Raw genomic sequence first — 26309 nt, forward strand, 5'->3', positions numbered from 1 at the left:
TATAATAGATTGTGTTGATTGCGCATAAACAACTAGCCCAACATTTCCCTGCTATGCACTTGAACATATTTGTACATATTTGCAATTCTTTATTTTTACACGGCACTGTGCTACTGATAGTCTATTGATGGGTTGTGACTGAATTTATTTTAAAAAAAACTACTGTTTTTTTTTTCACTTATATTGCCATCCCTCCATTCATGCATGTCCACTTTGATGCAAATCTGGAATTGTCGAGATACTCTTGATGTTCATCATATGCCAGTTAATACTTTTCTAAATTGCCAAATTGAAAAGAGGGTTACATATTTATTTAGTCCTAACTGCAGGTTGGAAGTTGTATGCAGCTAGCTAGATCACTTTCTTATCATAAGATTGCCGCTTCAATAGCTATAATTTGGATCCGAGCTTCATTTGACATATATGTGCAGTTCCAAATTGAACAACGAATAGTTTATATCACTAGGATGGTATGTCATAAGGAGCTTTAGTTACTATGAATTTTGTTAAATCAAAATTGATCCATTTGTGGCTTTAATGGTTTGAGATTGAAAAATAAAATACAAGTTGCTGCTCAAGAGCAAAAGGCAACAACAAGATGGGGCAGTGATAAAATTCTTTTACAGCACAGTTAAGTCTGACCATGTCTTCATAGGCATAAATGGAAGGGAAACTCATTATTAAAAAAAAATAAAATGAAAACAGCTTTTCCATGGTGATTCGATTGACCATCGCTCAGATCCGGAGCATGAATGATCTAGGATATCAATGCAGTAATTCACAAAGTGCATAATGCATGATTCAGTTGGAGGAAGGCAATACATGAGGAAGATGGTTAGCACAATAAATTATCTTAGGTTAAACTAATGCGTTTTTCCTCATATGGTGTTTTGTACCCTCATAATCGTCTAGCTGTTGTAATTCATCAAGTGTTACCAATGTTAAGTGGTTGTACTCTATAGCAACCTAGCAGGGCATTACATTTAGTTCTGTGCAAAATTTGGCATGGAGTGAGAAAGGGGTTATATTTACAATTTTCGAATAAATTATACCTAACCAAGACATTCCCTTCAGTTTTATCGCCCACTTGGCGCATAGGGAACAGTTAGAAATTCTAAGAAATTTTATACTAAACATGAAAAAAATTATTTCTCTTAAGTCTGTCTAACTGGTACATTGCTCAATCAAGGGGCCTGATGAAAGATCCAAAATTGCAGTCACACTTTGATGCATGAATATTACTACCTTTGTTTTTAAATATATAATATTATTGACTTGTAGGACATGATGCTTGACTGATAATTTTATTAAAAAGTCCTAGCTTTTGATTATATACTACTATGAATTTGATTTTCGAATGAATGTAAGTTTAATGTATGTCATGACGTGCATTGGACGTGCACAATTAAAAAAAAGGATTGCCTTAAAAAAGTTACTATTGTTCTACCTTTGTACATAGATTGCCAAAACGTGCCTTGCACGTGCACGATTACTAGTGTAGAGTATAAGTAACAGTCTTCAGCAAAACTACAGTTCAAGTAATTAGCGTGTGGACAAACTTGAACATTTGTCCATAGTTCAAAGTTGTGAATTTTGGTACTACATTCTTATACAACTTGATTTAGTAAATTGCTCGTTATGCTACTTGTGTTCTGCAGTACCTATACCCTCATGAAAGCAGCATCCGCACTATGCATGTCACTAACTGATCTAATTACTCAACACAAAAAGGAACTGTTTCTCAAGTTTATTGTTGGGTGAGATAAATAAACCTACAATATCCAGGAGTCCTTTTCATTAACATATTTGTAAAGAGTTTCTCAAGTTGCTGAAGTTTGTTACTATATTTTTTAGGCATTACAGGTGACCAATAATTTGATAAATCAAAATGAATGCGTGCTTTTTTTTATGCATGTAGAATGTCAGAGAGACCTGAACTCACCTTCTTTTCATAGTTTGGAATGTCAAGAATTTCTTTAGTACCATCAATTGTCACAATTACAGATTATTTTATAATCTTACTCGATCAGTTATCATTTGAGATAATAATATATCATTTTGGAGAATAACATTTCGTTGTCATGTATTTTTGTACAAAGAAAATATGTACAAGAAAAAGGAAAATATGCTCCCATGGACTGATGCACCCTTTATCTTATACCCTTATGTTTGCACAAGACGTGTTTAATGTTTTACCAATATTAAAAACATGTAAGCACAGTTAAAGTGACATTCAATTCATTTTTCTATTCAATCACAACACCTGGGCGTTCAGCTATTCTTATTATATGCCACTAAGAAATTGCAAAACTCCTCATTGACCCAATGACAAGTGAGTCCAGGACCTCCATTGTACATTGTTTCATTGAAACAGTGAGTAAAAATGATGATGAAAACTTCTAGTAGCACAGAATGTAATTCCCTAAAATACCAACAGATAATTACTATTGAAGCTTACTTGGGCAAAAGATCCATTCAAGATTTCTAGAATTGTATTTTCTATTTTTAGGACCTTTCATCTAGGAGAAATGACAAAAGCAGCAGAATATTTATGGCATGACATTATCTCTGGACACTAGTTCAAAGATTGTTCATATATGTTGCAAGATTCTTTTTTTTTTCAAAAAGAAATATAAGATGTTAGCTTGACTTAGATGCTCCTTTCCTAATCATTGGCTGCATCAATGACTACAAGGAAGATTCAAATGTACGAACCATCTGCAACTCATAGCAGGCATTTCGATTGAAGGGGAATAAAATCTATACTAATGATAGATGTACAAATAGACATCAAGTTCAAGCCTCTGAAACAATGTCATTAAACTCAAACAAAAGCCCTCCTGCCGAACTTTCTGATAGAAAACCATTTACCTCCAGAATAATTTAGGTGAAGACTTCATAAAACTTCTCAACCACGAGCAATCCTGAGTCAATTGATTCAAGTGGGTCCTTCCGAAGCCGATGCCTCAAGCAGTTGGGGATAACAGTGGCAATGTCCTCTACAGTGACAGTGTCCCTGCCTTTGAGTGCTGCCAACGCCTTGGCAGCCCTGTTAGTCACAATGTCCCCTCTTAATCCATCAACATTCAACTCCGCACACACTTTAGAAATCTTAACACGAAGATCATGGTCAATCTGCACAGCACCAAGGTTACTCCGAGCAGATGAAATCTGCTGCTGGAGCTTGTCTTGTTCCTCCAAGTAGGACTCACGGAACGCCTTTGGATCCCTGTCGAACCGAGCTCTCTCTTCAACAATTTTCACCCTGAGTTCAGCATCCCTGACAGTACCAACCTGCGCGTGCATCCCAAACCGGTCAAGCAGCTGTGGCCGGAGCTCCCCTTCCTCGGGGTTACCAGACCCAATGAGGATGAACCGAGCAGGGTGGGAGATGGAGATACCCTCTCTCTCCACGGTGTTCCATCCTGACGCAGCAGAATCCAGAAGCACATCTACTAGATGGTCATCCAACAAATTGACCTCATCCACATAAAGAATCCCCCTGTTGGCCTTGGCAAGCAAACCAGGCTCGAACGCCTTGACACCATCGGTGAGCGCCTTCTCAATATCAATGGTGCCACAGACTCTATCCTCAGTGGCACCAAGGGGAAGATCTACCATGGTGATCTTGGCCGTGACAACAGGAAGCTTCTCACCCTCCAGCACGCGTTCCCGGACCTCAGGGCCCATGACCTCGGGATCGTCAGGGTCGGAATTGAAAGGGTCGCCAACAACGACGCGGATATCCGGGAGCAGGTCGACGAGCGAGCGGACGGTGGTGGATTTGCCGGTGCCACGGTCTCCCATGATCATGACACCGCCGATCTTAGGGTCGATGACGTTGAGCAGCAGGCACAGCTTCATCTCGTCCTGCCCCACGATCGCCGCGAACGGATACACCGGCCGTTGGCTCTCCTTCGCGCCCGCCGCCTTAGCCTCCTACGCGCATTTCACCAAGATGCTGGACATGAGCGAAACAATCCACCCAAGTCTCGAAGGGATTTGAGGGCGTGGGGTTACCTGCTGGGTGGCGGAGGGGGCGGCTACATTGCAGACGGTGAAGCGGCCGCGGCGGAACCCTCTCCGTGACGGGATACGGGCTGCGCAGCAGAAACCACTCTCGAATGTAAGTAAATTGCCAAGGTCCTGGCTTGGGGGATTCGAATGCGGTGCTTTTGGAAACGGAAAAGCGGAGAGGGAGAGGAGATGTTACCTGAGACGGCAGCGGCGGCGGCGGTGAGGGAGAGAGGCCGGGAGGTGGAGGCGGAGAAGAGGGCCGGCGACGCGGCGGGCGCGGCGGTGGCGGGGGAGAAGGCGGAAGCCATGGTGAGGAGACGCGGAGGTGGGGTGGGGAGAGGGGAAATGGACGGTGAGTGGTTTTCAGGGGATAAGAGAGGGATTGGGAGAGATTTCGTTGGGATAGGCCGACGAGAGAGACCCTGGATGCGATTGGCGGACTGGATTTGGACTCAAGTCCGCATGAAATCCCAAAGCCCACAACAGTATCCACAGCACAAGTCCCGAAAGCCCGCTTTTGCCACCAGAAGAACTTCTGCTACAAGGCCCCGTTTTTACTTTATCTATTGAACTTCTTTTTCCTCAAAACAATCAAGTTTTATGAAAAAGATATCGTGGTGCAGCAAGCATTGTCTCATACTCCCATACCACGAGTTAAAAAAATATTTAAATTTGTATTGTTTCCTAATATCCCATGAGATTCTCTTTTTTTAGAAAAAATCTATTTCAACAATTATTCCAAAGAACTTAATCCGTATAAAAGTTTGTGTCTCATTATCTATACTCCAATTCAAAAAATTCTAGTGACACTACTCCATTCTGGTTTTTATATGTTACCCCTTATACTTTTCAACATGACATACTCCATTTGTTTCATATTATAAGTTATTTTGTCTTTCTTTAGTAAGGCTTCTTTAAGTTTGATCAAGATTATAGAAAAAATACATCAACAAAACCGAATTAGTTTCATTAAAAATAAGTTGTGTTGTGTTAAAATTATTGCTATATTTTTTTATAAGCTTGTTCAAGCTTAAAGAAGTTTGGCTAAGAAAAAAATCAAAATAACTTATAATATGAAACAGATGTAGTAACTAAATCTAAAAGGTGGGTAAAATATTTCATAAAAAATATTTTTTTTATTTTAGGCAACAATATTATTATTTTTTTCCTTTTAGCCATAGCAAAGCATGGGCATTTAGTTATCTATAAATGACAAAAACATATTAAATTTACTATCAGTTAACAAATGGGGAAAAGTTAAATTTTGGCATGACAGATGGCTGGAAGGGCAATCGCCCAAGGAATTGACTCCATCTCTTTTTCAGCTCGTGACAAGGAAAAATAGGACAGTGGCATAGGACAGGAGTTACAAGACAACTGTTGGTTGAGACTGATGAAGAGGATGAACACAACCACCCAGGTCAGAGAGTTCATTCTTCTTTGGCACCTAATCCAACAGGTACATCTAGAGGAGCAAACGGATACCATAGTAACTTGGAGATGGATCCCAAATGGCATCTACTCAGCAAACTCGGCTTACCGGATCCAATTCCTGGGGAGCATACAGGAGGAGAGGTTCTAGAGGAGCAAACGGATACCATAGTAACTTGGAGATGGATCCCAAATGGCATCTACTCAACAAACTCGGCTTACCGGATCCAATTCCTGGGGAGCATACAGGAGGAGAGGTTCAACTACATCTGGAAAGCAAAGATGGAAAACCAAGTGAAAATTTTTCGGTTGGCTAATGGTCCAAAGGAAAATCCTAACCTCCGATAAGCTCCAGCTCTAGGGTTGGGACAATAGCCTAATTTGCTCCCTTTGTGGAGTTGAGCCGGAGACAGCCAGACACCTCTTCATGGATTGCCCGTTCGCTAGATAGGTATGGAGCAAAATTTGGTCAAAACTAGGCCTTCATATGCCCACGACATCCCTTTACAATGGGGACATTATGGAATGGTGGGAAGCTTGTCGGAGAAAAATGATCAAAGAAAATAGGCGAAATCTTGATGGTTTAACCATCTACACGACTTGATGAAGCTCAGATTCTTTAGATGATTTAGCACCGCTTATTGATGCTTGTAGCTTTACATTTCCTGAAAATCTTTTGCGACTGCATTGTACCTTCTTTGGGTGGCACCCCTTGAGGTACGTTGTTTCTCTCCTTCTTTAATGAAATTGGCAGAGCTCCTGCCTTTCCCCTCGAAAATAAAATATATCGGTTAACATCCCTTTTCTTTTCCCTTATAATAACATGCTTTAATAGAGCTATATAGAAAACAAGATGATCCTATGCACATCTGACCTATGCCCTTTGTTTTCAGTAAAGGCGCTCTTTGTTTTTAGCAAAATCATCATTGAAAAAAATTGAGATGGATGAAGAGGAAGGTGAAGTTAGGTTACGCAAAACAAGAAAGCTATTAGTGCATGATTAATTAACTTTTAATTATTACAAACTTGAAAAATAGGTTTACTTGATATTTTAAAACAACTTCTATATAGAAATTTTTTGCACGAAATACACCGTTTAATCATCTGAAAAGCCTAACAGAAACCTACGAAAAATCTGTAACTCAATTAGAAAATGCCACCTAAGAATCTACTAATAACAATATAGTATGTGTTAGTATCACACACATAATATCATTGTATTCTTATTTCAGAAAATGTTTTCGTATGATCTTAATTTCGTAGTTGTTGATATTAGTACATTACTAAAGAAATCAATGGCCCGATTATAATACTCCCTCCGTTTCATATTATAAATCACAATGGTTTTTTTATAAGTTAAATTTTTACAAGTTGATCAAGTTTATAAACAATGATAACAACTCTTATAACACCAAAATAATTTAATTGAACCTAACGTACTTTGAATATATTTTGATAGTATGTTTGTTGGGATTCAAAACGTTACTATATTTTTATAACTCAGAAAAGTTTGAAAAAAAGAAGCTAAACCACTTATAATATGAAACAGATGGAGTATTAGAGAATGTAAAAAAAAGCTAATAAGCCTTATATTCTTAATATTGGGGGAGTACTTTTTGCATAAAATGAATTTCAAACAAATAATATTAAAATACACTAATACCATAACTGGCGAGGTTGGCGTGATATAATCACTAATCATGTAAATTGAATAAGTGAATTGTTCATGTTGTTTTTTTCTGCCAAGTTGAACACCATCTGAGTTCATATGACAAGCTAAAAAAATGCAAATTAACCCTCTTTTCTTTCCATGTTGTTGCATGTGAGGGCTTTGTTAAAGAAAATTGTATGCAAAATTTGCTTTATGACACCCTAATATTATAGCTGTTTACTAACAAACACTCGGCCATAGTTTTAATATATTATCTTCTAATGGAAAAAAAACATTGCAAAAGATGATTTCACCCTTTGCAAGATTTAAATCTGAAACTATTTTGGCTGAATTTAGATATATTTTACAAAATTTAAAAATTTCGTAAATTGTTTAAATTACAAACATTTTATATCTTTTTAGAAAAAAAAGGCAATATTTGTTTTTGAATTTCATTTTTTTGGGTAATTGTCATTTACCCAATGTGGGGCAAGTTTTTAGTTTTCCTAAATATATTTAACTTCAGGTAAAATTTGTTTAAATTTAAATCCTACAAGGTAGTGCTAACTGTAAAATTTTGTATATTCCGTTAAGTAAGGAAAATATGGAGCGAAGTCAACGACGTGATTTTAGGATCTCATATTGCATTTGTTAAGGCTAGAAAGGCTGTATCAGATGGTGTGCATTGGGTGCGAAATTATGGAGTTAGCTGATGAAGGATGGATGATGGCTGGAGACCGATTCCTGTTGATATTTCTGAATGACATTACAAGAAATATATATTGTTAAAGAAAGAATCCGCAAGCGCACGGATATACCATTGTAGCATTTCACCCGAGAGTATTCCAAAGTATCGTATTTATTTAATCCCAAGGGAAGATTGTAAGAGAGAACTATGCTAATAATGTATATATGCCACTTGTATGATCAGAGTCTAAGCATGGGTTAATATATTTATAGGGTAAAGTGACATGAAGCAAAGAACTCATATCTCTCACTAATCATTCCTAAGCTATGTGGAAGAAGAAATAGAAAAACAATCAATTCTTATAATAATAGTATACACTCAATCTTAGTTTACATCTATTAGTATACAACCATGTAGCCAATACCCCCTAACAGTGCCCTCCTGGTGCTTTGAGGGACCACTTCGAATTGCCGAGTTCCTTACGACAACCTGTCATGGTCCAACCGGGGCTAAATACGGAGGAGTACCCTCCCCAGGAAAGTTTCTTAGGAATATATATTATCGTGGAGGAATGCCCGTACTGAGCTGTCATCATCAGCGGCTCACCTCGACTGACCTGTAGCATATATGCCCAGATAATGATACTTAATAATCTAGACACCACGTCTACATTATTAAATACTACTCTACATCCTCCAAGATGACATAGAGCAACCGAATAACCGGACACTAAATCCACACCACTCCACATCCCTGGTAGGCTGACTACACGACTATACCGATGCAAATAGAAAGTAAGGCCGATACTCAGATAAACTAAAGTACCGAGAGTATATAAAGAATAACATTTTATTACTTCCGAAAGTCTTACAAAAGAAATAAGAAAAGCTACTAGAGCCATACCCGAATTCCTCCAAAGACTCCGAGGACAACGAGAGCTATTCTATTCTACTCCACTTAGCACTAGACACTACTAGAAAAACGATTTTTCATGGTGTTGGCCTATTATTTTCGCTTGCGGGCATACGCGAAAACCGCCAACAAAAACATATCGAGGGGTGGGGGGCCATGGACCGCCAGCGAAAACCGATTTTTGCTAGCGGCCACGCTAAGAGGTTCGCCATGAAAAATACTCTATTTTTTGAGGCGGACCTCTTAAGTGTCCGCCAGCGAAAAATCACGTTTTCGCTGGCGGTAGGTAAGAAAGACCGCTAAAAAAATTCGAGGCTAATAAAATCCACCGCCCACCCACCAGTCCCATCTTTATCCCTTTTCCACCGTCTCTGCTGTCTCTCCTCCCTTCCCGCCTCTCTCTCCGTCTCCTCCCTCCCTTCTCCACCGCGCCAGCTCGTCGCCTCCCACCACCGCCGGCTGCCGTCACCGCAGCTCCACCGCCGCATATGACCGCCGCTCCGACCCTCTTCTCTTCCTCTTCCAGCTCCCTATCTCCCAACACGGAGTGCGCGGCGAAGGCGGCGGCGAGCTCGGGCGCGGGCAGCGGCGAGTCGGGCGCGAACGCGGCGGCGCTCGGGAGCAGGCGGCGGCTCACGGGGAGGGCGGATCCGCCGCCGCTAGGCCGTGGGGAGGGCGGATCTGCCGCCGCCGTGCCACGGGGAGGCCCGATCCGTCGCCGTCGGGCCACCGGGAGGCCGGATCCGCCGCCGCTGGACCACGGGGAGGGCGGCACCGACCTCGACACCGTCGACCGTGCTCCCGCGGCTGGATTTGATTTTTTTTTCTCTTTTTTTTTTGCATGTTGTTCCAGATGATGCACATGTTTTGATCTGTGTAAATGATGTTTGATTTGTGCTGATGATGATGAGTAAATGATGTGTAAATTCGTGTTTGAATTTGGAAATGAGCATCTAGATGTGGATTTGAATTTTGAAATTTAATGAATCAAAACATGGGGCTTCATGGGTATTTTTGCTGGCGGGCTCTGCAGCTGCATGGGTATTTTCGATTTAACACAACCGCCAGCGCCGTCTTAAGCCAACGCCAGCGAAAATGCATTTTTGCTGGCGGCTGGCTTAAGACGACCGCCAGCGAAAATAGATTTTTGCTGGCGGGCAATAACCGCTAGCGAAGATCTTGATTTTCACTGGTCTTTGCTTTGTGGCGGCTGCAAATTCCGCCAGCAAAAATCCAAAATGGCCGCCACGAAAAATGGTTTTCGTAGTAGTGAGAATACTAAACTAAAGTTCCTGGCCCTCAAAAGCTTCGGTAGGGTGTGGTTTACTTGGCACCTCTCTGAGAAACACCTTGAACTCGACCAGAATATAAAACAACGGCTTGTTGGCTGCTACCCTGTGAAAAAAACTTACATTCAATGAAGGAGTGGTACCATGTCCTATGAATTGGACATCACCGCTTTTGGGACAAGAGTAAGTTGATTGGGTCGATCTGACATGGTCCTCCCAACAGTGGGATAATTGATCGGGAGCATCGGTGCTGAGTAGACTTGGAAGGTGACGGGCCTGATCCAAAGGAGGGTGAACATCGATTGGGTTGTATCTCCCTGATCAGAGCGATCATAAAAGCCTTCATTGGAAAAAACTTCCTCTCGAAGCAGTGGCGGAGGATGAAAAAAAATTTAGGTGTGGCAGCAGCGAGAGTTAGCACATATCAAAAATATAGGAAAAAACAATCTCAATGCACGATGTTGTATGACACAACATTATCTTAATAACAAGCCCTAATCACAAGTTCACAATTCATCATCCATTTGCAAACAAGTACAAATAGAAGAGTAGATACTTAAAAAATGCCTCAACTCCTCAAAATTCAGACTTTCAATGATACATTGCATACATGTAGGAACTAGTGAGTGAGGAAAGATATTAGATATATGTAGAATATGCAAAACAAATAGCAAAGATTAATTAGTATAGTATATTTGAGGTTGATAAGATAAATAGCAATGAGTGGATGGAGTGATGGCTGGTTGAGCGCTTGGCTTGCTTTTGCTGTTGTGCCCTCCGGCCTCCGTGCTGCCCTGCCTGCGCGATGGAGGTGGAGGAGATGGGGTTCCACATTTATAGTCACACAGAGCAAGCACAATTCGGCCTGCCAGTGGGCTGACTTTGTTTGGATTAAGTGGGCTGGATCCTCATTTGGATCCTTTTGTTGGATTGAAACGGCCTGGGATTTCATTTTGGACCGGACTGAACTGGGCTTACAAAACATGTGGATTGGTTTAGGGTGGATGCAGGCTGAGTAAAATAACTGATTCATGGACTGAATCCACGGGACTAATCCATGGACTGAATCCACACGCTCGCGTCCTCCGCTCCTCCTCCGCCGCCGCTGCCACCATCGCCACCGACGGCGTCGCTGCTGCTGCTGCTCCTCACCACTCCGTCCTCACTGCAAGCGGCTGCAGCCCCACCGGCTCCCGCTCATCCTCCGCTCCAGCGTCATCTCCCGGCGTGCTCCGCGCCTCCGCCAGATCACGATCTCCTCTTCATCGGCGCCAAGAAGTTGCTGCTGCTCGCCACTTCGACCTGGCTGCAAGCGGCTGCAGCTCCACTGGCTCCTGGCCTCCCGCTCGTCCTCCGCTCCGGCGTCATCTCTCGGCACCGCTCCGCCAGATCGCCATCTCCGCTCCATCGGCGCCAAGAAGCTGCTGCTCTCCTCCATGCAAGATCTGTTGCCGTGTGTCCCTGCCCCGGCCCCCACAAGATCCGGCAATACTCTCTCCCTTCAAGATCCGGCAAGTATTCTCTCGTTTTCAGGACTTATGACTTATGCCTGGTAATACTGATTTGGAAATACCTCAGATTGATAGTAGATTCTACAAGATTACAAATATGGGTTGAATTAGATTCATATTAATTTGGCTGTTTGTAGCAGATTGAATGTTAATTTTTTTAATATTGTCACAAGCAAGCTTATTAAACATGTCTACACACAATTCAGAAAGTTCAACTGGCAATAGTTCTAGTCATGAATTATCTTCACAACCACGTAAAAGAGCAAAGGTGTGGGAACATTTTGAGCAGGAGCTTGTTATGGTAGATGGTGTCCCCAAAGCACAGTGCAAATATTGTCGGTTAATGTTGACAGCAACTAGAAAATCAGGAACTAGTCATCTCATAAACCATGTTTGCGACTCTTGTCCACTAGTTGAGGTTGAAGTTAGAAATAGGTTCATAGCAATTGCTCGGAAACAACCCGTGGAAAATTTTGTGTTTTATCCTATAAGGAGTGAAGAATTGATGATAAAATTTTTCATCCATGCCGAGATACCATTTCGAAAAATTGAAGATCCTTACTTTGCTGAGTGGATGGAGTCCATGCAACCAACCTTTAAAGTTGTTGGTCGCCAAACAATTCATGATAAGATTTACAACTGTTACATTAGGATGAAACAAGAACTGCATGATGAATTACAAAATATTGATTCACGTGTGTGCCTAACATCAGATATGTGGACCTCAAATCAAAACTTAGGATATATGGTTGTCACGACACATTATATTGATGCAGAATTCAGTCTGAAAAAGAAAATCATAAGCCTGAAGCCTGTGAAGTATCCACATACTAGCTTTGCTATAGAAGAAGCCATGATGAGGTGTTTGACTGATTGGGGCTTGAGGGGCAAACTATTTACTTTAACTTTGGATAATGCTAGTAATAACACGGCTGCTTGTGAGGAAATGGTGAAAAATCAGAAGAATGAGTTGTTATTTGAAGTTAGACATTTTCATGTTAGGTGCTGCGGACACATCCTCAATTTATTGGTTCAAGATGGAATGAGGTTAATTCGTGGGGCAATACATAAGATACATGAGCTCTTGAAATACATAGAAAATTCAGCCTCACGTATCCAAGCGTTCAATTCAATTGCCAACAGTTCAGGCCTTCGTTCAAAATTTGGTTTAACTGTTGATGTACCTAACCGTTGGAACACAACTTTCAAAATGGTTTTAGAAGTATTGGTCTATAGAGCTGTCCTTAATAGTTATGCCACTGAAAATGGTGAGGTTGCACCATCTGACGAAGAGTGGCTGACTGCTGAATCAATTTGTGAGTTTCTTAAAGCCTTTGAAGAGGCTACTAGACTTGTGTCAGCTGACAGGAAACCAACAGCACACTCATTCTTGCACCTGGTTCTCTGCATTCGCCATGCTTTAAGTGATTTTGATTGGCAAACAACTAGTATTTTGACTCAATTGGCTAGTGCTATGCATATGAAGTTTGCTAAGTATTGGGATGAAAAATTGCCAAACAATTTTAATTTGGCACTTGTCTTTAGCACTGTCTTAGATCCAAGAAGAAAACGAGATTATTTGGAATTCTTTTATGCCAAGGTGTCTCCCAATATGAATGAAGCTGAAACTAAAGTGGATTCTGTTATAGAGTGGATGAAGTCTTACTTTAGAGTATATGAATGAATTGCAAGGAGAAGGGGTGTATCCTCCCTATCACATTCTGGGCAAGGAGAAGCTAGTGGTGTAGGCTCGCCAGTTCTAGGCAAAAGAAAACTTGACCAAGAGTTTGCTATTTTCAAGTCAAACCGAACACGATTACATAAGTCTGAGATTGAGACATATCTAGAAGAAGTTTGTGAGGATGATAGTAAAGATTTCGATGTTTTGGCTTGGTGGAAGAGAAATGCTAAAAGGTTTCCTGTACTGGCAATTATGACTTGGGATTTTCTAGCAATTCCACTCAGCACTGTGCCTTCGGAATCAGCTTTTAGTTGTGGAGGAAGGATACTTGGAGACACAAGAAGTTCCTTGACACCGGATATGCTTGAGGCACTAGTTTGTGCTAAAGATTGGTTATTTAAACCGAAGAAACAAGGTAATTAAATGTATATTTTTTTGCCTATCTACTACTAGCTAGACTAACAAAGTAACATTGTTTCTTTCTTAGCTTGTAAGAAACTTGGTCTCTATAGTTTGCATGATTATTCTCAAATTAACTTGAAAACTATAATGCAGTTGGTAGCTGATGCTTGTATGTGTGGCCATATCATTTATTTTTGTACGCTAACTTATTCTAAAGTATGATGGTCTGAAAAGGTAGTAGTTTTTTGTATGATGGATTTTAGCTCTATGTTGATATTTTACACTTAAATTTTGTGGTATCAGTATTATTGAATCTTTACTGTAACCTTTTGGTTCTACTCTCTTGATGCTATTACAGATCAAAGCACCTGAGATGGATGAGCATCAAGAGAGTAGAACCACCTTTTGGTTGTGGGGATAACCACATCAAGCAATCACATCAGAGGATCATGGCTTGCATGCTAACTGATTTGAGCTGCGGAAGTAGCATGCTTCTACATGTTAAACTAACTATTCGTGTAATATTGGCAAAGTGTTGTACAAATTGCCTGACTAATTTCAGTTGAGCCTGTGTCACTGTGTGGCTGTGTCACTATGTGTTTTTGTTAGCCGACTGTTGTGTGCTTGTGTGTTTTGGTTAGCCATGGGTAGAATCCATGGGTTGCCTGTGGGGAACAACTTGTGGGTTGGATTGGATCGGGTGGATAGAATGTGCAGGTGGGGTTGGGTGGGGTTTAGAAAATTATTTTGTGGGTTGGTTTGGATTGGGTGGGCTAGTGTAGTTGCTTTTGGGTTGGTGTAGGTGCGGGGTGGATTTGAAACCACTGGCAGGCCTGAGCACAATGGGCCTACTAGCTACCAACGAGAGGCCCAGCACGGCCACGCGTGGACACGCCCACGATGTGTCTCGGTCATCGCTTGTCTTCCTCCAGAGTCGCCGCACTCTCTGCGTCCTTTCCGGCTGGCGGTTGCCGCTCTGTGACATGAGGGGGTGGGGGGGGGGGGGGGTTAGCGGGCGGCGCGAGGTATGGCGAACGCCACACCTCGCCCTACCGAGCCCTCCGCCAATGTCTCGAAGTCATCTTGATAATACCTTGGAGTACAGGCCCTCTATCTAGCTAATCACTTTCAACGGGTTATACTCGACCACAGTATTTAGGGACGTAAGGTACTACTGATAACAAGGTATACATGGCATACATGAATATAGAATAAAGAGGACATGGGATAAAAATTTTATACAGGTTCGGACTTGATATGGGTAATGGCTCTACTCCTATTTACATGTATTGATTTGGAGTATATCACATCAAGTATAAAAGAAGAGCAAACTAGCTAAACTACAATATCATTGGAGTCATGAAATAATAACAAGGACTTTATTCTAATTTTCAAAAGCTAGAGAAGCTATAGTCCCCATTAGCCTTAAAAACTTTGCCTCTCCTTCTAGCGTGTGTTTGGTTTCGGGATGAAATAGGATATGTTAGACTCATCCATGTATTTGGATGGAATGATCCTAACTATCAGTTCGGCATGAGGGGTGTAATGGTCCTAGTTTTCAAGACATAGCCCACATATCAACACGAGAGAACTCTAGCTTTGATTGAGAAAAATGCCAACATAAATTTTAAAGGAATATTATTTTTAGATGATAGACGCACCAAATACCCTCAAAAGTGGGCTCGATCCATCCTATCCTATAAAACCAAACACATATGAGTTCTAAGGACCAATCATACTTCCTGCTTGCTTCTTGTTTAAAATAAATCAATTCCTAACTACTAAAATGATTGCGAATCTAAAAATATTATATATATTGATTTATTTTATTATAATAGAGGGTGTGCGTAGAAAACAATCCTAACCGGCAGGAATTGTGAGCCATGACCAAAAAATAAATAGCAAGAGGACAAAGGAGGAAAATAAAAGCAGTACCAGTAGCAGTAGCAGATATCGCCATATCGGCAAGCGTGGCGGCTGAAATGAGGGCACAATGCAAGGCGAGCAGCCGAGCACGGTCGGCAGTAGAGCATGACTTGGAGAAGCACTTCAGCAAGAGTTTGGCCCGTGTGCCGACCCACCCGAGGGCATAACAGCTGAGGCCGCTCGAGCTTGCCGACGTACGACGGTGACCTTTTGTACCTCGCTCAAGTAGTAATACACGGTTTTCTATACATCTCCAGCTGCAAAACATGCATGTGACACACCCCACCGTGGTACTTGTCATAATGAACACCGGAACATGCATGCCTTGATCCTTAATTTGAAGGGTAATATCAAGAGAAGCTTAATTAGTGTATGGCTGATTGGCGAGTAAAAGCTTTGGTCAAAGTCGCCTCTAAGCTAATGAAGCTAGCAAGCTATAGATAAGATCAACCAGGACATACGGCAGAAGATTGGGCCATCAGGCCGCATAGAAAAGAAAGCAAATAATCTCCCCGACCCCACGTGGTCCGCACTTGGGGTCCTGTATGCTTGAAATCCGATCGCATCGTAATTCCATCTACTACTGACTGGCTGCTCTGTTATACGACTAGCTAATTTAATAATCAATCATCAACCAATTAATTAATCCGCAGGAAATGCAGTAAACACGATTAACTATAACAGAATATCCCACAGCGCAACATTCACCGCAGCTACCGTTGTGGTACTCTCTTCTCGTTCGCACGCTGGTCGTACTTTTCACATTGAGTTCATGATCGAGTTGTACCAAGCTTTGATCAGTACTTTTTCATATATAAAATAAAAATAAATTATGAAACACCAAGTTTGTAAAATTTTGTGCAAATATTAAAAAAATATATAAGACATTGCCTTTAATGGTAAAATAAATCAGGGCAAAACAAATGATAATTACATACTCCCTCCTTTTATATTATAAGTCGTTTTATTTTTTTTCTTCTCAAATTTCTTTAAGTTTAATCAAAATTATAGAAAAATTTAGCGACATCTACAACACCAAATTAGTTTTATTAAAAGTAATATTTAATACATTTTGATAACCTGATTGTGTTGTGTTGGAAATATTTATATATTTTTTTTATAAATTTGATCAAACTTAAAAATGTTTGATTTGGAAAAAAAAAGTAAAAGTGACTTATAATATAAAACGAAGGGATTAGTTTTTTATAAGATAAATAGTCTTATCCAAAAGTTAAAGATGACCAATATGAAAAAAAATAGTTGCCATAGAACATTCGACAATTACTCCCTCCATCCAAATCTAAGGCATATTACTTTTTTCATTGAGAAAAAAAAAGTACCAAGGATTATACGCCTGCAGGCATGCAAACCAATGAGGAGTATTAAATATTAAGATGGTTATTCGGGTTTCGATTTCCAATCAATAATTTAATCTAGCACTACAAAACAAAAACACAATATTTTTATGTAAGTCTTAGATGCAGGAAGACTATATATACACACACACCTATATCATTTTGAAAAATAATAAATAAAATATCCTTAAGACTTTTGAATGGAGGATGTACATTATAATTACACTACGATATACTTAACTTATATAAATTACTACTCCCTATGTTTTTTTAATACATAGCATTGTTGATTTATTACAAACTTAGATCATTCAACTTATTCAAAAATGTGTGCAAATATAAAAAAATATAAGTAATATTTAAAGTTCCTTTATTGATAAATCAAGCCACAACAAAAGAAAAGATATTTAGTTAAATATTATTCATTTGAATAAGACGAATGGTTGTAAAAAATTAATGGCTTCATATATTTAAAAAATAGAGATAGAATAAAATAAAAAAGACCACATAGGCACGGTGGCTAGCATGCCTATGTGCTATGCTATGCTACGAGACCACCTATGTGGTCTTTTTTTAAAAAAGACAACCTATGTGGTCTTTTTTTAAAAAAAGACCCCAAGCGATCGATCCCCATCCACCCCTATAGACTCCTCTCCCCCCCTTCCTCCTTCCCTTCTTCTCTTCCTACTACACCCCCATTATCTCCACCCCGTAGGAACTACGAGATCAACCCGTAGGAACTACGTAATTTAAAAAACAATAAAAAATATAAAGTTGAAAAATTTATTTATAGAAATACTATATACAAAAATATTTGAATTCAAATTCAAATTTGAAACGGATTTGTAAACTTGTGACTTATAAACTTTGGATCTATAAACTTTAGGTGTATAAACATTAGATGTATAGAAATACCATATATAAAAAATATTTGAATTCAAATTCAAATTTGAATCGGATATAATTCAAATTCAAATTTGAATCGGGGATGTAAACTTTTGACTTATAAACTTTGGGTCTATAAACTTTAGATGTATAGAAATACTATATATAAAAAATATTTGAATTCAATTTCAAATTTGAATCGGATATATAAACTTTTGATTTATAAACTTTGGGTTTCTAAACTTTGGATGTGTAAACTTGAGGTGTATAAACTTTAGATACATAAATTTACTAAAATAAAAAAGTAATGTGGTGCAAAAAAAAAAAAACCAAGTGGAGGGAGGGGGCGATACGAATCTGATCGCTGGGGCAATCGATCGCCCCTTAGCAATCTGGCTTCTCGTATGAAAGTCCGCCTTGTGCAGCTATGCCAAAAAAAAAAAAAATCTTCACTCCCTCAAACAAATCTCCACACGATCTAACGGTTTCACAAACGGAAAGTTTTGAGGGAAAAACTGTCAAGGTTTTTTTTTTTTAGCAAATCCAAAAGAAAAGAAAAACCCGGAGAGGGTAATTTGGCCCGTCTGTCAGCATCTGATCCGCGATCACCAGGATATTCTGATGGCAACAACTAGCACTGGGTTAATCAGCATAGGTCGATCGCGCGCCCTGCTAGAGTTTAATTACATTTCAGATAACATCTCCACCACGCTGTCACGGTGCTAAAATCCCGGAAACCCACGCCTAATCACATGGCATCATGCCCATGACAGCCGGGGAAACAGCAACTCCATTTATATAACACTCCCCAAGATCTCGTACTCCGTAGATGGCATCCACACATATACACACACTCCTCGCCTCCTTGGCCCTTTATATACATACACACAGGCACACGTCCCACTCACTCGCTGCCTGCTCAAACACACACACGGCACTCCATTTTTAACAAGTGTTTTCTCTCTGACAAGCCAGCTGCACTTAAGCATTGCTAGAGCGCTAAGCTACCTGCAGCGTAGTGTAGTGTAGTGTACTGCCATGGCAGTGCGCGTGCTTCTTCCTCCTCCTCGCCGGTGGTTCTTGCTTTCTTCTCTGCTGCTGGTGGTGGCGGCGGCTGTTCCCGTCGTCCATGGATACGGCGGCGGCGGTGGGCTGACGGTCGGGTTCTACAAGGAGTCGTGCCCGGAGGCGGAGAAGATAGTGCGCAAGGTGGTGGCGGCGGCTGTCCATGACGACCCGACCACCACCGCGCCGCTGCTCAGGCTTCACTTCCACGATTGTTTCGTCAGGGTAAACTAAAATGCATTATTACTACTTGTCTCGTTATTTTCTTTTTATAGATTGAAGTCCAAATGTCATCTTTACTCTTTTACTACTGATTCAAAGGTTTCATTATTCAAAGCTAAAAAAAAAAGGGTTTAACTGTGAGCTAGTGAAGGTGAAAAAGTAAAAAGGAGGAGAGGATAAGATATGTGGGTTAGCTAGATTCCTTCAAAATGGGCCTTTTTTCTGCATCCTGTTTGATTGCCTTTTTGAGTGCAATGGCATCCAAAGCCGGTCTAAAATGATGAGATGCAGTCCATCATCAGTCGTCCACAAACTAAAGTGGTGACCCTCTGAAACTTTCTGTATAAAATAATCATAAAAAAACACTAGTAATCCACTCACAAGCCCTGACAAGTGCCAAATTTTTTCTTTCCACAAGACAAACATCCGCAATGCCGTAGATGAAGTGGTCCGTACAAATTAAAATGTGCAAATTAGCATTCTTTCAAGACCATGATTGTTTGATCGATATGTTACCATGGAATTGGTCGATGAACGTACAGGGGTGTGAAGGATCGGTGCTGATCAACTCGACCAAGAAGAACACGGCGGAGAAGGACGCCAAGCCGAATCACACGCTGGACGCGTACGACGTCATCGACGCAATCAAGGAGAAGCTGGAGCACAAGTGCCCCGCTACCGTCTCCTGCACCGACATCCTCGCCATTGCCGCCAGAGACGCCGTCTCCTTGGTAATCACTAGTACCTCCGTTTTAAAATAAATACAGTCGTGAGTATCCGCGTCTAATGTTTAATCATCCGTGTTATTAGAAAAAATTAGTTACACATAAAGTACTAGTATTTACCCTCCGCTTTTCAATGTAAGTCATTTTAATATTTCCTATATTTATATTAATGTTAATGAATCTAGATATATATTAATATTAATATGAATATGAGAAATGCTAGAATGACTTACATTGTGAAACGAATGGAGTATGTTTTATCACCTAATAATAATAAAAAATACTAACATAAAATATTTTTAAATAAGAAGAACAATCGAACGTTGGAGATTAACAGTACAAAACTGGACTTACTTTGAGACGGAGGGAGTAGTAATTAATGAAGATTATTAATTAATAATTCCATCTCATACCTTAATATGTTGAAAAATTTTATCACAATTTTAATATAATTTTTAATATAAAGTTTGATCTCTTTTAGTACTGGAGATATCGTGAGAGATCATTTTACACTTAAAAAAATATTGTAACTCTCAATACCTTATCAGAAACTGTAAAATCACTCTAAGATGCAAGTCTTTGTGCTTAGGCAACAAAGGCGGTGAGGCAAGGACGGTGGAGCAAGGACGGCAACTTGTACGAGGTGGAGACCGGCCGGCGAGACGGCCGCGTGTCGAGCGCCAAGGAGGCGGTGACCTACTTGCCCGACTCCTTCGATGGAATTCGCAGGCTCATCACCAGGTTTGCTTCCAAGGGCCTCAGCCTCAAGGATCTGGCTGTTCTGTCAGGTACGTAGCCACATATTTAATCTCCATTCAGCCTAGCTTTCAGGCGTCACACATACAGTTTCTTGCAGACCAAAAGTGTTCAAACTTCACCTGATGAGATATTGAGGATATGTTTAGTTCACGTTAAAATTGGAAGTTTGGTTGAAATTGGAACGATATGACGGAAAAGTTTGAAGTTTGTGTGTGTAGAAAAGTTTTGATGTGATGAAAAAGTTGAAAGTTTGAAAAAAAATTAGAACTATACTCGGTCTGAAATAACATATATAGTAAAAATTTTGAATTGGCTTCATGTGAAAACATTAAAAGATTCTAGTGGATTCACCAAGATAGCACTCCAATAGTGGCAAAATTAGACCATGAGTAGTTTCCTGTTCAGGACAACATGTAGTTGCCGATAATCACCCGTGCACTTCCAATCATTACTTATACAAATATGCAAGGAAAAAAATATAAAGGAGATAGTATGACATCATCTCAGTGAAAACATAATGATACCATTTTCGCACCACTGAATTTTTTTAGAAAAATATAGCAATATTTTTAATCCAAAACAAACATATTATCGTAATATATACAATATTAAATTTAGTAAAACTAATTTATTTTGTGTTATAGATGTTGCTATATTTCTCTACAAACGTTGTTAAATTTTAGAAAAATGATTAAAAAAATCAAAACGTCTTATAATATAAAATGGATTGGGTAGTTTTTTACGCGGTTGTTCGGCATCCAGTTCTGCGGCAATGGCTGCAGCAGTCAAGTAGCTTACTTGTGCCTGTGTACTCATAGTAGTTGCAGCTGCTCCGTTGTCTGGCAACATGAATAGGGCCTATACTAAGAGTGAAATATTCCAAAATGTAACAAATTGACAACGAAGTGGTCAGTACTGGTGATATGTATTTAATTACTTTCCAATATTTTTGATTGAATTATTTCAGGTCTAAACCCCCTGTTCAGCTAAAAATTTTGAATAACAACCATGTATATGTAATTTTTGTCATGAGGTCGATATGATGCCCTACTTGAAACCCATTGTAGTTTTGTATGATAATGTCGACCGTCAAAGCTAGCATCAGACAGAGCATGAAGTCACATGTCTCTTTTACTACTGGCCTATTGATGTCGCGTGTAGGAGAAACTATTACGATTTGCGAAAGGACCTGTAGCCTAGTGTTTACAAGAACCTCAGTAGCATCTAAGGTTCTAGGTTCGACTCCCTATGAGAGCGAATTTTTTCTAGGATTTAACGGCGTTGTGCTTTCAGTGGTAGGCGACGTACCCGTCGACAGCGAGACGCCTGTGGTGACTTCGTCAATCTCAAGGATTCGCCGGCCTAGTCTTCGAAGATGCTCATAGGGGTAGGGTTTACGTGCGTACGTTCATAGGAGTAAGTGCGCGTGCGTTGTGAGTGTCTGCGTTGTACTGTGTAATTTCAAAAAAAAAAAACTATTACGATTTGTTCAAAGTATAGAACAACATCACACATTTCAAGGAATAATCAATTACTAATAAGGGGATAAACGGAATATGGTCGGTCTCAAAATTGCCAAAATGAAAATCAGACGCAGAAAATATAAAAAATCAAAGAATGCTGCAGTACAGACGTAAAGTACCCTAGCATTCTTAAAGATTATGTAACTTTGTTTATATTCTTATGCATGACACTTTGAACTTTCAGGCGCCCACGCGCTGGGCAACACGCACTGTCCGTCGATAGCGAAGCGTCTGCGCAACTTCACGGCGCACCACAACACGGACCCGACCCTGGACGCGACGTACGCCGCGGGGCTGCGGCGGCAGTGCAGGTCGGCCAAGGACAACACCACCCAGCTGGAGATGGTGCCCGGCAGCTCGACCACCTTCGACGCCACCTACTACGGCCTCGTCGCCGAGCGGAAGGGCATGTTCCACTCCGACGAGGCGCTGCTCCGGAACGACGTTACCAGGGGGCTCGTCTACGAGTACATGAGATCGGAGGAGAGCTTCCTCCGGGACTTTGGCGTGTCAATGGTGAACATGGGCAGGGTGGGCGTGCTCACCGGCAGCCAGGGGGAGATCCGGAGGACATGCGCCCTTGTTAACTAGCAAAAGCTGCTCCATGCTGATTTGGTGCCCTTCGCCGATATCTCTGTGTACCTGATCACCTAGAGACTAATAGGAGTGTCGTCTGGATTAATTAGGGATTATATTATGTCCAAGTCTGAAATCTATGTGAAACAAATTATTGCCGTTGAAACATTTGCTAGAATTGTAAGAAAAAAAATACGCAATGACGGGGCATCATTCTATTTTAGTTTAAAATTCTATTTTAACAATTAATCCATCCATAACTTGTTTTTAATTTAAACATTTACCACTTTCATCCTCATTGATTTTGTGGAAAAATTTTGCTGCATTGTGATTACTAGTCATCAACCCGTGTATTGTATGGGCTAATATTAAAATATTAATCATATGCTAAATACATATGCGAATAATGATTATATGATTAACTAAGAATTGTGAAATTAACTTTTACGAGATCTAATTGCTAAGGAATCGAACCCCTTATTCATTGGCATGGATCCTCCTTTTATAGGCGAATGGGAGTCCACCATACCAATACATGTATGCAGAAGCAGGGCCCACTCCAACGAAATCGATATGCTTAGTCTTGTCAATGTCCCGCCTGACATGCCAGGCGAATGTGTCAGTTCTCCCACAACTGTTAGATGGTGCTGAGTTTGAAGAAGTTTCCATCTAGTTATATCATGAGCCCATGGGTCAGCCCATGGGACAACTGATGGAATATTGGGCGGTGGACGCTTGAGGACGTGACACGCTGCCTCTCTCTTACTCCTTTGGTTGATGTGGCATGTAGGAGGCTACATACGGTGCCACCACCAAGATGCAGATGCGGGTAGCCCCTACAATGATAATCATGAGGTTAGCTGCAGTTAAACCACTAGGCCCACCTAGGTATACAGAGAAACCCAGGGCGAGCCCAGGGCAGGAGGCAGAGCCCTCGGTGATGAGCCCAGGGCTTGTGGCATGCCCAAATCAAGGGGGTGTGCCAGGGACTATCGTGTTTTCGGGACATAGTGCATGCCGGGGGCATCCAACATGCCCAGGGCGCTCGCATCAACTCCATCGCTGTTTTATAGATTTTCTTCTTGACTCGGACGAGCTTCTCCAAGATGTCAATGATTGAAGGAGTTCTTGATGGATATAACCTGATTGAGGCGTGCTAAGTGGTACGCCCCGTCTTCAACACCTTGAAGATATAGATCTCTTATGTTTCCTCACTCTTCTAGACGCCTTGAAGATGTAATCTTATAAGTCTCTTGAAGATATAAATCTTGTACATCTCTTGAATATGTAAATCTTGTACGTCTCTTGTAGATGTAGATCTTGTATGTCTCTTGTTGACTTAATTTGTCAAAGCCCTAAGGACCCAGGGAGATGGCGACCGCATCTCCATTCCTCCGACATACTTAATTAACCATGCGCTAATAAGCGATCTCATTTTCCTTGCGGGGAGGAGAAGTTCCGAACTCTCCCTCCCGAACACACCCTTAGTTGTATGAAGAATGAGTTTCAGAAAGGTGCTCTTTTCTTTTGTACTAAGGAGCATGCACACGGTGGTAGCGGCTCTCGACGATTACACGTGGGTGCGTGAAATTAAAGACAGACTTTCGATGTGGACACTACTAGAATATCTTCAGTTGTGGGATCAAGTTTCTGATGTTGAAGCTAACATTTAACGATAGCTATTCTGTTCTTCTTGGGGAAAGTCCTCGTGGGTTGCGCTGAGCTGATTTGGGGGGGCTAAGATTCTAGGTCGCTGTAAGATGTTCATGTACCTTGCCACATGGAAGAGTTGCTTGATGTCAGCCAACCTAGATTGATGGGGATTGCCAAGTTAGCTAGTTTGTCCCCTTTGCATGATGGAGCCGTTGATATGCTATCACCTACTTGTGGCGTGTTCCTTCTCCAAGCAAGTATGGGGAGTTTTCCACCACAGGATTCACCTTCCACCCCAACCACCCGACCTAATCGATCTCACAGCTTGGTGTTGAAGTTGCATTTATCCCCCTAATGGGTTTTGGTGATTAATGACGAATAGGGTTAAGGGACTAATGAGTATTATTTAGCATACTCAGGTGTTTAGTCCCAAGATGATTGTATGTGATCAAGAGATGCTTGGAGAACCCCCCACAACAAATATTCAAGCGGAATTGGAACTCGAAGGGCGCATAGGATAGTTTAATTTTTGCATTCGAGTTTTAGGAAAAACCGTACTATTAAGAGGGGTTCCAGGTGTGGTTCTGGGATACAACAAGTGCTCTTAGGGAGATTCAAGTGTTGAAATATTTTTGGGAGCTATTTTTGGAAATAGCCCTTCCTCGGGCAGAGAAGGCTGGCCGAAAGTTCCGGTCCCTGGACCCGGAAGTTCCGGACCTTTGAGAGGTGAAATTTTTCCTAAGTGTTGTCCGGAACTTCCAGTGGTCAGGAAGTTCCGGACCCTTCCCAGTTCAAAAATGTGAGTAACGGCTAGATGACGTCACCTAGCCGTTATATATATCTAGATCGTCCCCAGCTCACCCTTTGGCCATTTCAGTTTTGCTTTTCCACTCCATAGCTATTGCTAGCCTCTCCCATGAGTTTCTTTGCTTCCTCCACCCAATCTTGAGCCATTCTTGTAAGAGAGTGAGATTTTGAGGGTGAAGGAGAAGAGTTGGAGAAGGTTTGAAGGCTAAGATTGGTGTGAGCACTTAGGGTATCTCGTGGGCTGTCATCTCGGTGCTTATTACTCTTGGAGATCTTCTCCTAGACGGTTAGGTGTCGCCCGCGAGCTTCCTTGCAATTGTGGATGTCCCGGGAAAGTTTGTGAAGGTATTCCTCACCTCCGCAAGAAAACGAGGTAAGTAAGTAAAGAACCTTGTGCTGAAGTCCTAGAGGTTTTCCTAGCAGAGCTACTCACACTTGTGGTGTTTTCTAGAAGGAGGTTGAGTTGGATCTTGGTGGTCACTCAATTCTAGAGAACAACCTAGAGGTGTTGGGGTTGAAGGCTGTAGATTTCCTCTAAGGATTTTGCACAAGTGAGGCAAGGGGTTAATCGAGCTCCGGCTCTTTGGAGCACCTCAACGGAGAGTAGGATTGCAAGATTCGAACTTCGGGAAAAAAAAATCATCTTTGTCCACTCTGTGATGTTTCTGTGCATGTGCCTGTGATTGTGCTACTGCAGTTATCCTATGATTCATCTCGTGAATTTTAGCTTTAGTCCCTGTTAGTTTTTCCCAGGTTTTTCTATTGCCTGGAAGTTCCGGTACAAGAACACCGGAAGTTCCGGATTGTCTGAGCAGACCGGAAATTCCGGTTTTCTACACCAGGAGGTTCCGGGCCTGTTAAATTTTACCGCTGCGATTTGTTTGTGATTTTCAGGAAAGCCTATTCACCCTGAAAGTGCATCTAGGACCCCTCATTTATTTTGGTGTTAATAACAACACAATTAGAGGTTCACTAATGCTCTTTGTTGAGATGGATGCAAGGATAAAAAGGAGTGGAACTTGAATTTACAAGCTTTGCGGCATCTTTTGTGGTAATTATCTTCTATTCCATGTATATCTTGTGTTCTTGAGTATTAGGATGCCGTACTATTAAGAGGGCTACCACATGCATATAATTGGTAGAACACTAGTGCTCAAAATTCTTTATTTGGACTGTTCCTATTTTATTCCTGTCGGACTATTTGATCCTGATCAGACTATCCGATGCTCAG

At 41.0% G+C, this 26309-nt stretch overlaps 2 protein-coding genes across 2 annotated transcripts; one reads left to right on the top strand and one right to left on the bottom strand.

Annotated features, from left to right (window-relative positions):
• Positions 1-2645: 2645 nt before the first annotated feature.
• LOC127766305 (magnesium-chelatase subunit ChlI, chloroplastic) lies at positions 2646-11426 on the bottom strand. The gene is made up of 6 exons (XM_052291385.1): positions 11155-11426; positions 10027-10094; positions 5671-5717; positions 4214-4457; positions 4021-4100; positions 2646-3939 (listed from the first exon to the last, which is right to left on the bottom strand). The coding sequence occupies exons 1-6, from the start codon at positions 11424-11426 to the stop codon at positions 2884-2886; spliced, it is 1767 nt and encodes a 588-aa protein (XP_052147345.1). The 3' UTR covers positions 2646-2883.
• Positions 11427-18609: 7183 nt separating this feature from the next.
• Positions 18610-22784, top strand: LOC127765505 (peroxidase 27-like). Its single transcript, XM_052290417.1, has 4 exons — positions 18610-19038; positions 19578-19766; positions 20350-20548; positions 22227-22784. The coding sequence occupies exons 1-4, from the start codon at positions 18787-18789 to the stop codon at positions 22631-22633; spliced, it is 1047 nt and encodes a 348-aa protein (XP_052146377.1). The 5' UTR covers positions 18610-18786; the 3' UTR covers positions 22634-22784.
• Positions 22785-26309: the final 3525 nt, after the last annotated feature.

Source organism: Oryza glaberrima, chromosome 3 (genome assembly GCF_000147395.1).
Source record: "Oryza glaberrima chromosome 3, OglaRS2, whole genome shotgun sequence".
Lineage (NCBI taxonomy): Eukaryota > Viridiplantae > Streptophyta > Magnoliopsida > Poales > Poaceae > Oryza > Oryza glaberrima.

Bases quoted from the DNA above. Each gene is read 5' to 3' on its own strand.
- LOC127766305 (XM_052291385.1), bottom strand. From the start codon at position 11,426: ATGGAGGAGAGCAGCAGCTTCTTGGCGCCGATGGAGCGGAGATGGCGA. The intron at 4,458-5,670 runs GTAAGCCGAGTT...GTCCAAATCCAG, and splicing joins CTCCCCAGGAATTGGATCCG to TCCGCCAATCGCATCCAGGG. The intron at 3,940-4,020 runs GTAACCCCACGC...AAATGCGCGTAG, and splicing joins CCCCCTCCGCCACCCAGCAG to GAGGCTAAGGCGGCGGGCGC.
- LOC127765505 (XM_052290417.1), top strand. From the start codon at position 18,787: ATGGCAGTGCGCGTGCTTCTTCCTCCTCCTCGCCGGTGGTTCTTGCTT. The intron at 19,039-19,577 runs GTAAACTAAAAT...ATGAACGTACAG, and splicing joins TCCACGATTGTTTCGTCAGG to GGGTGTGAAGGATCGGTGCT. The intron at 19,767-20,349 runs GTAATCACTAGT...CTTTGTGCTTAG, and splicing joins CCAGAGACGCCGTCTCCTTG to GCAACAAAGGCGGTGAGGCA.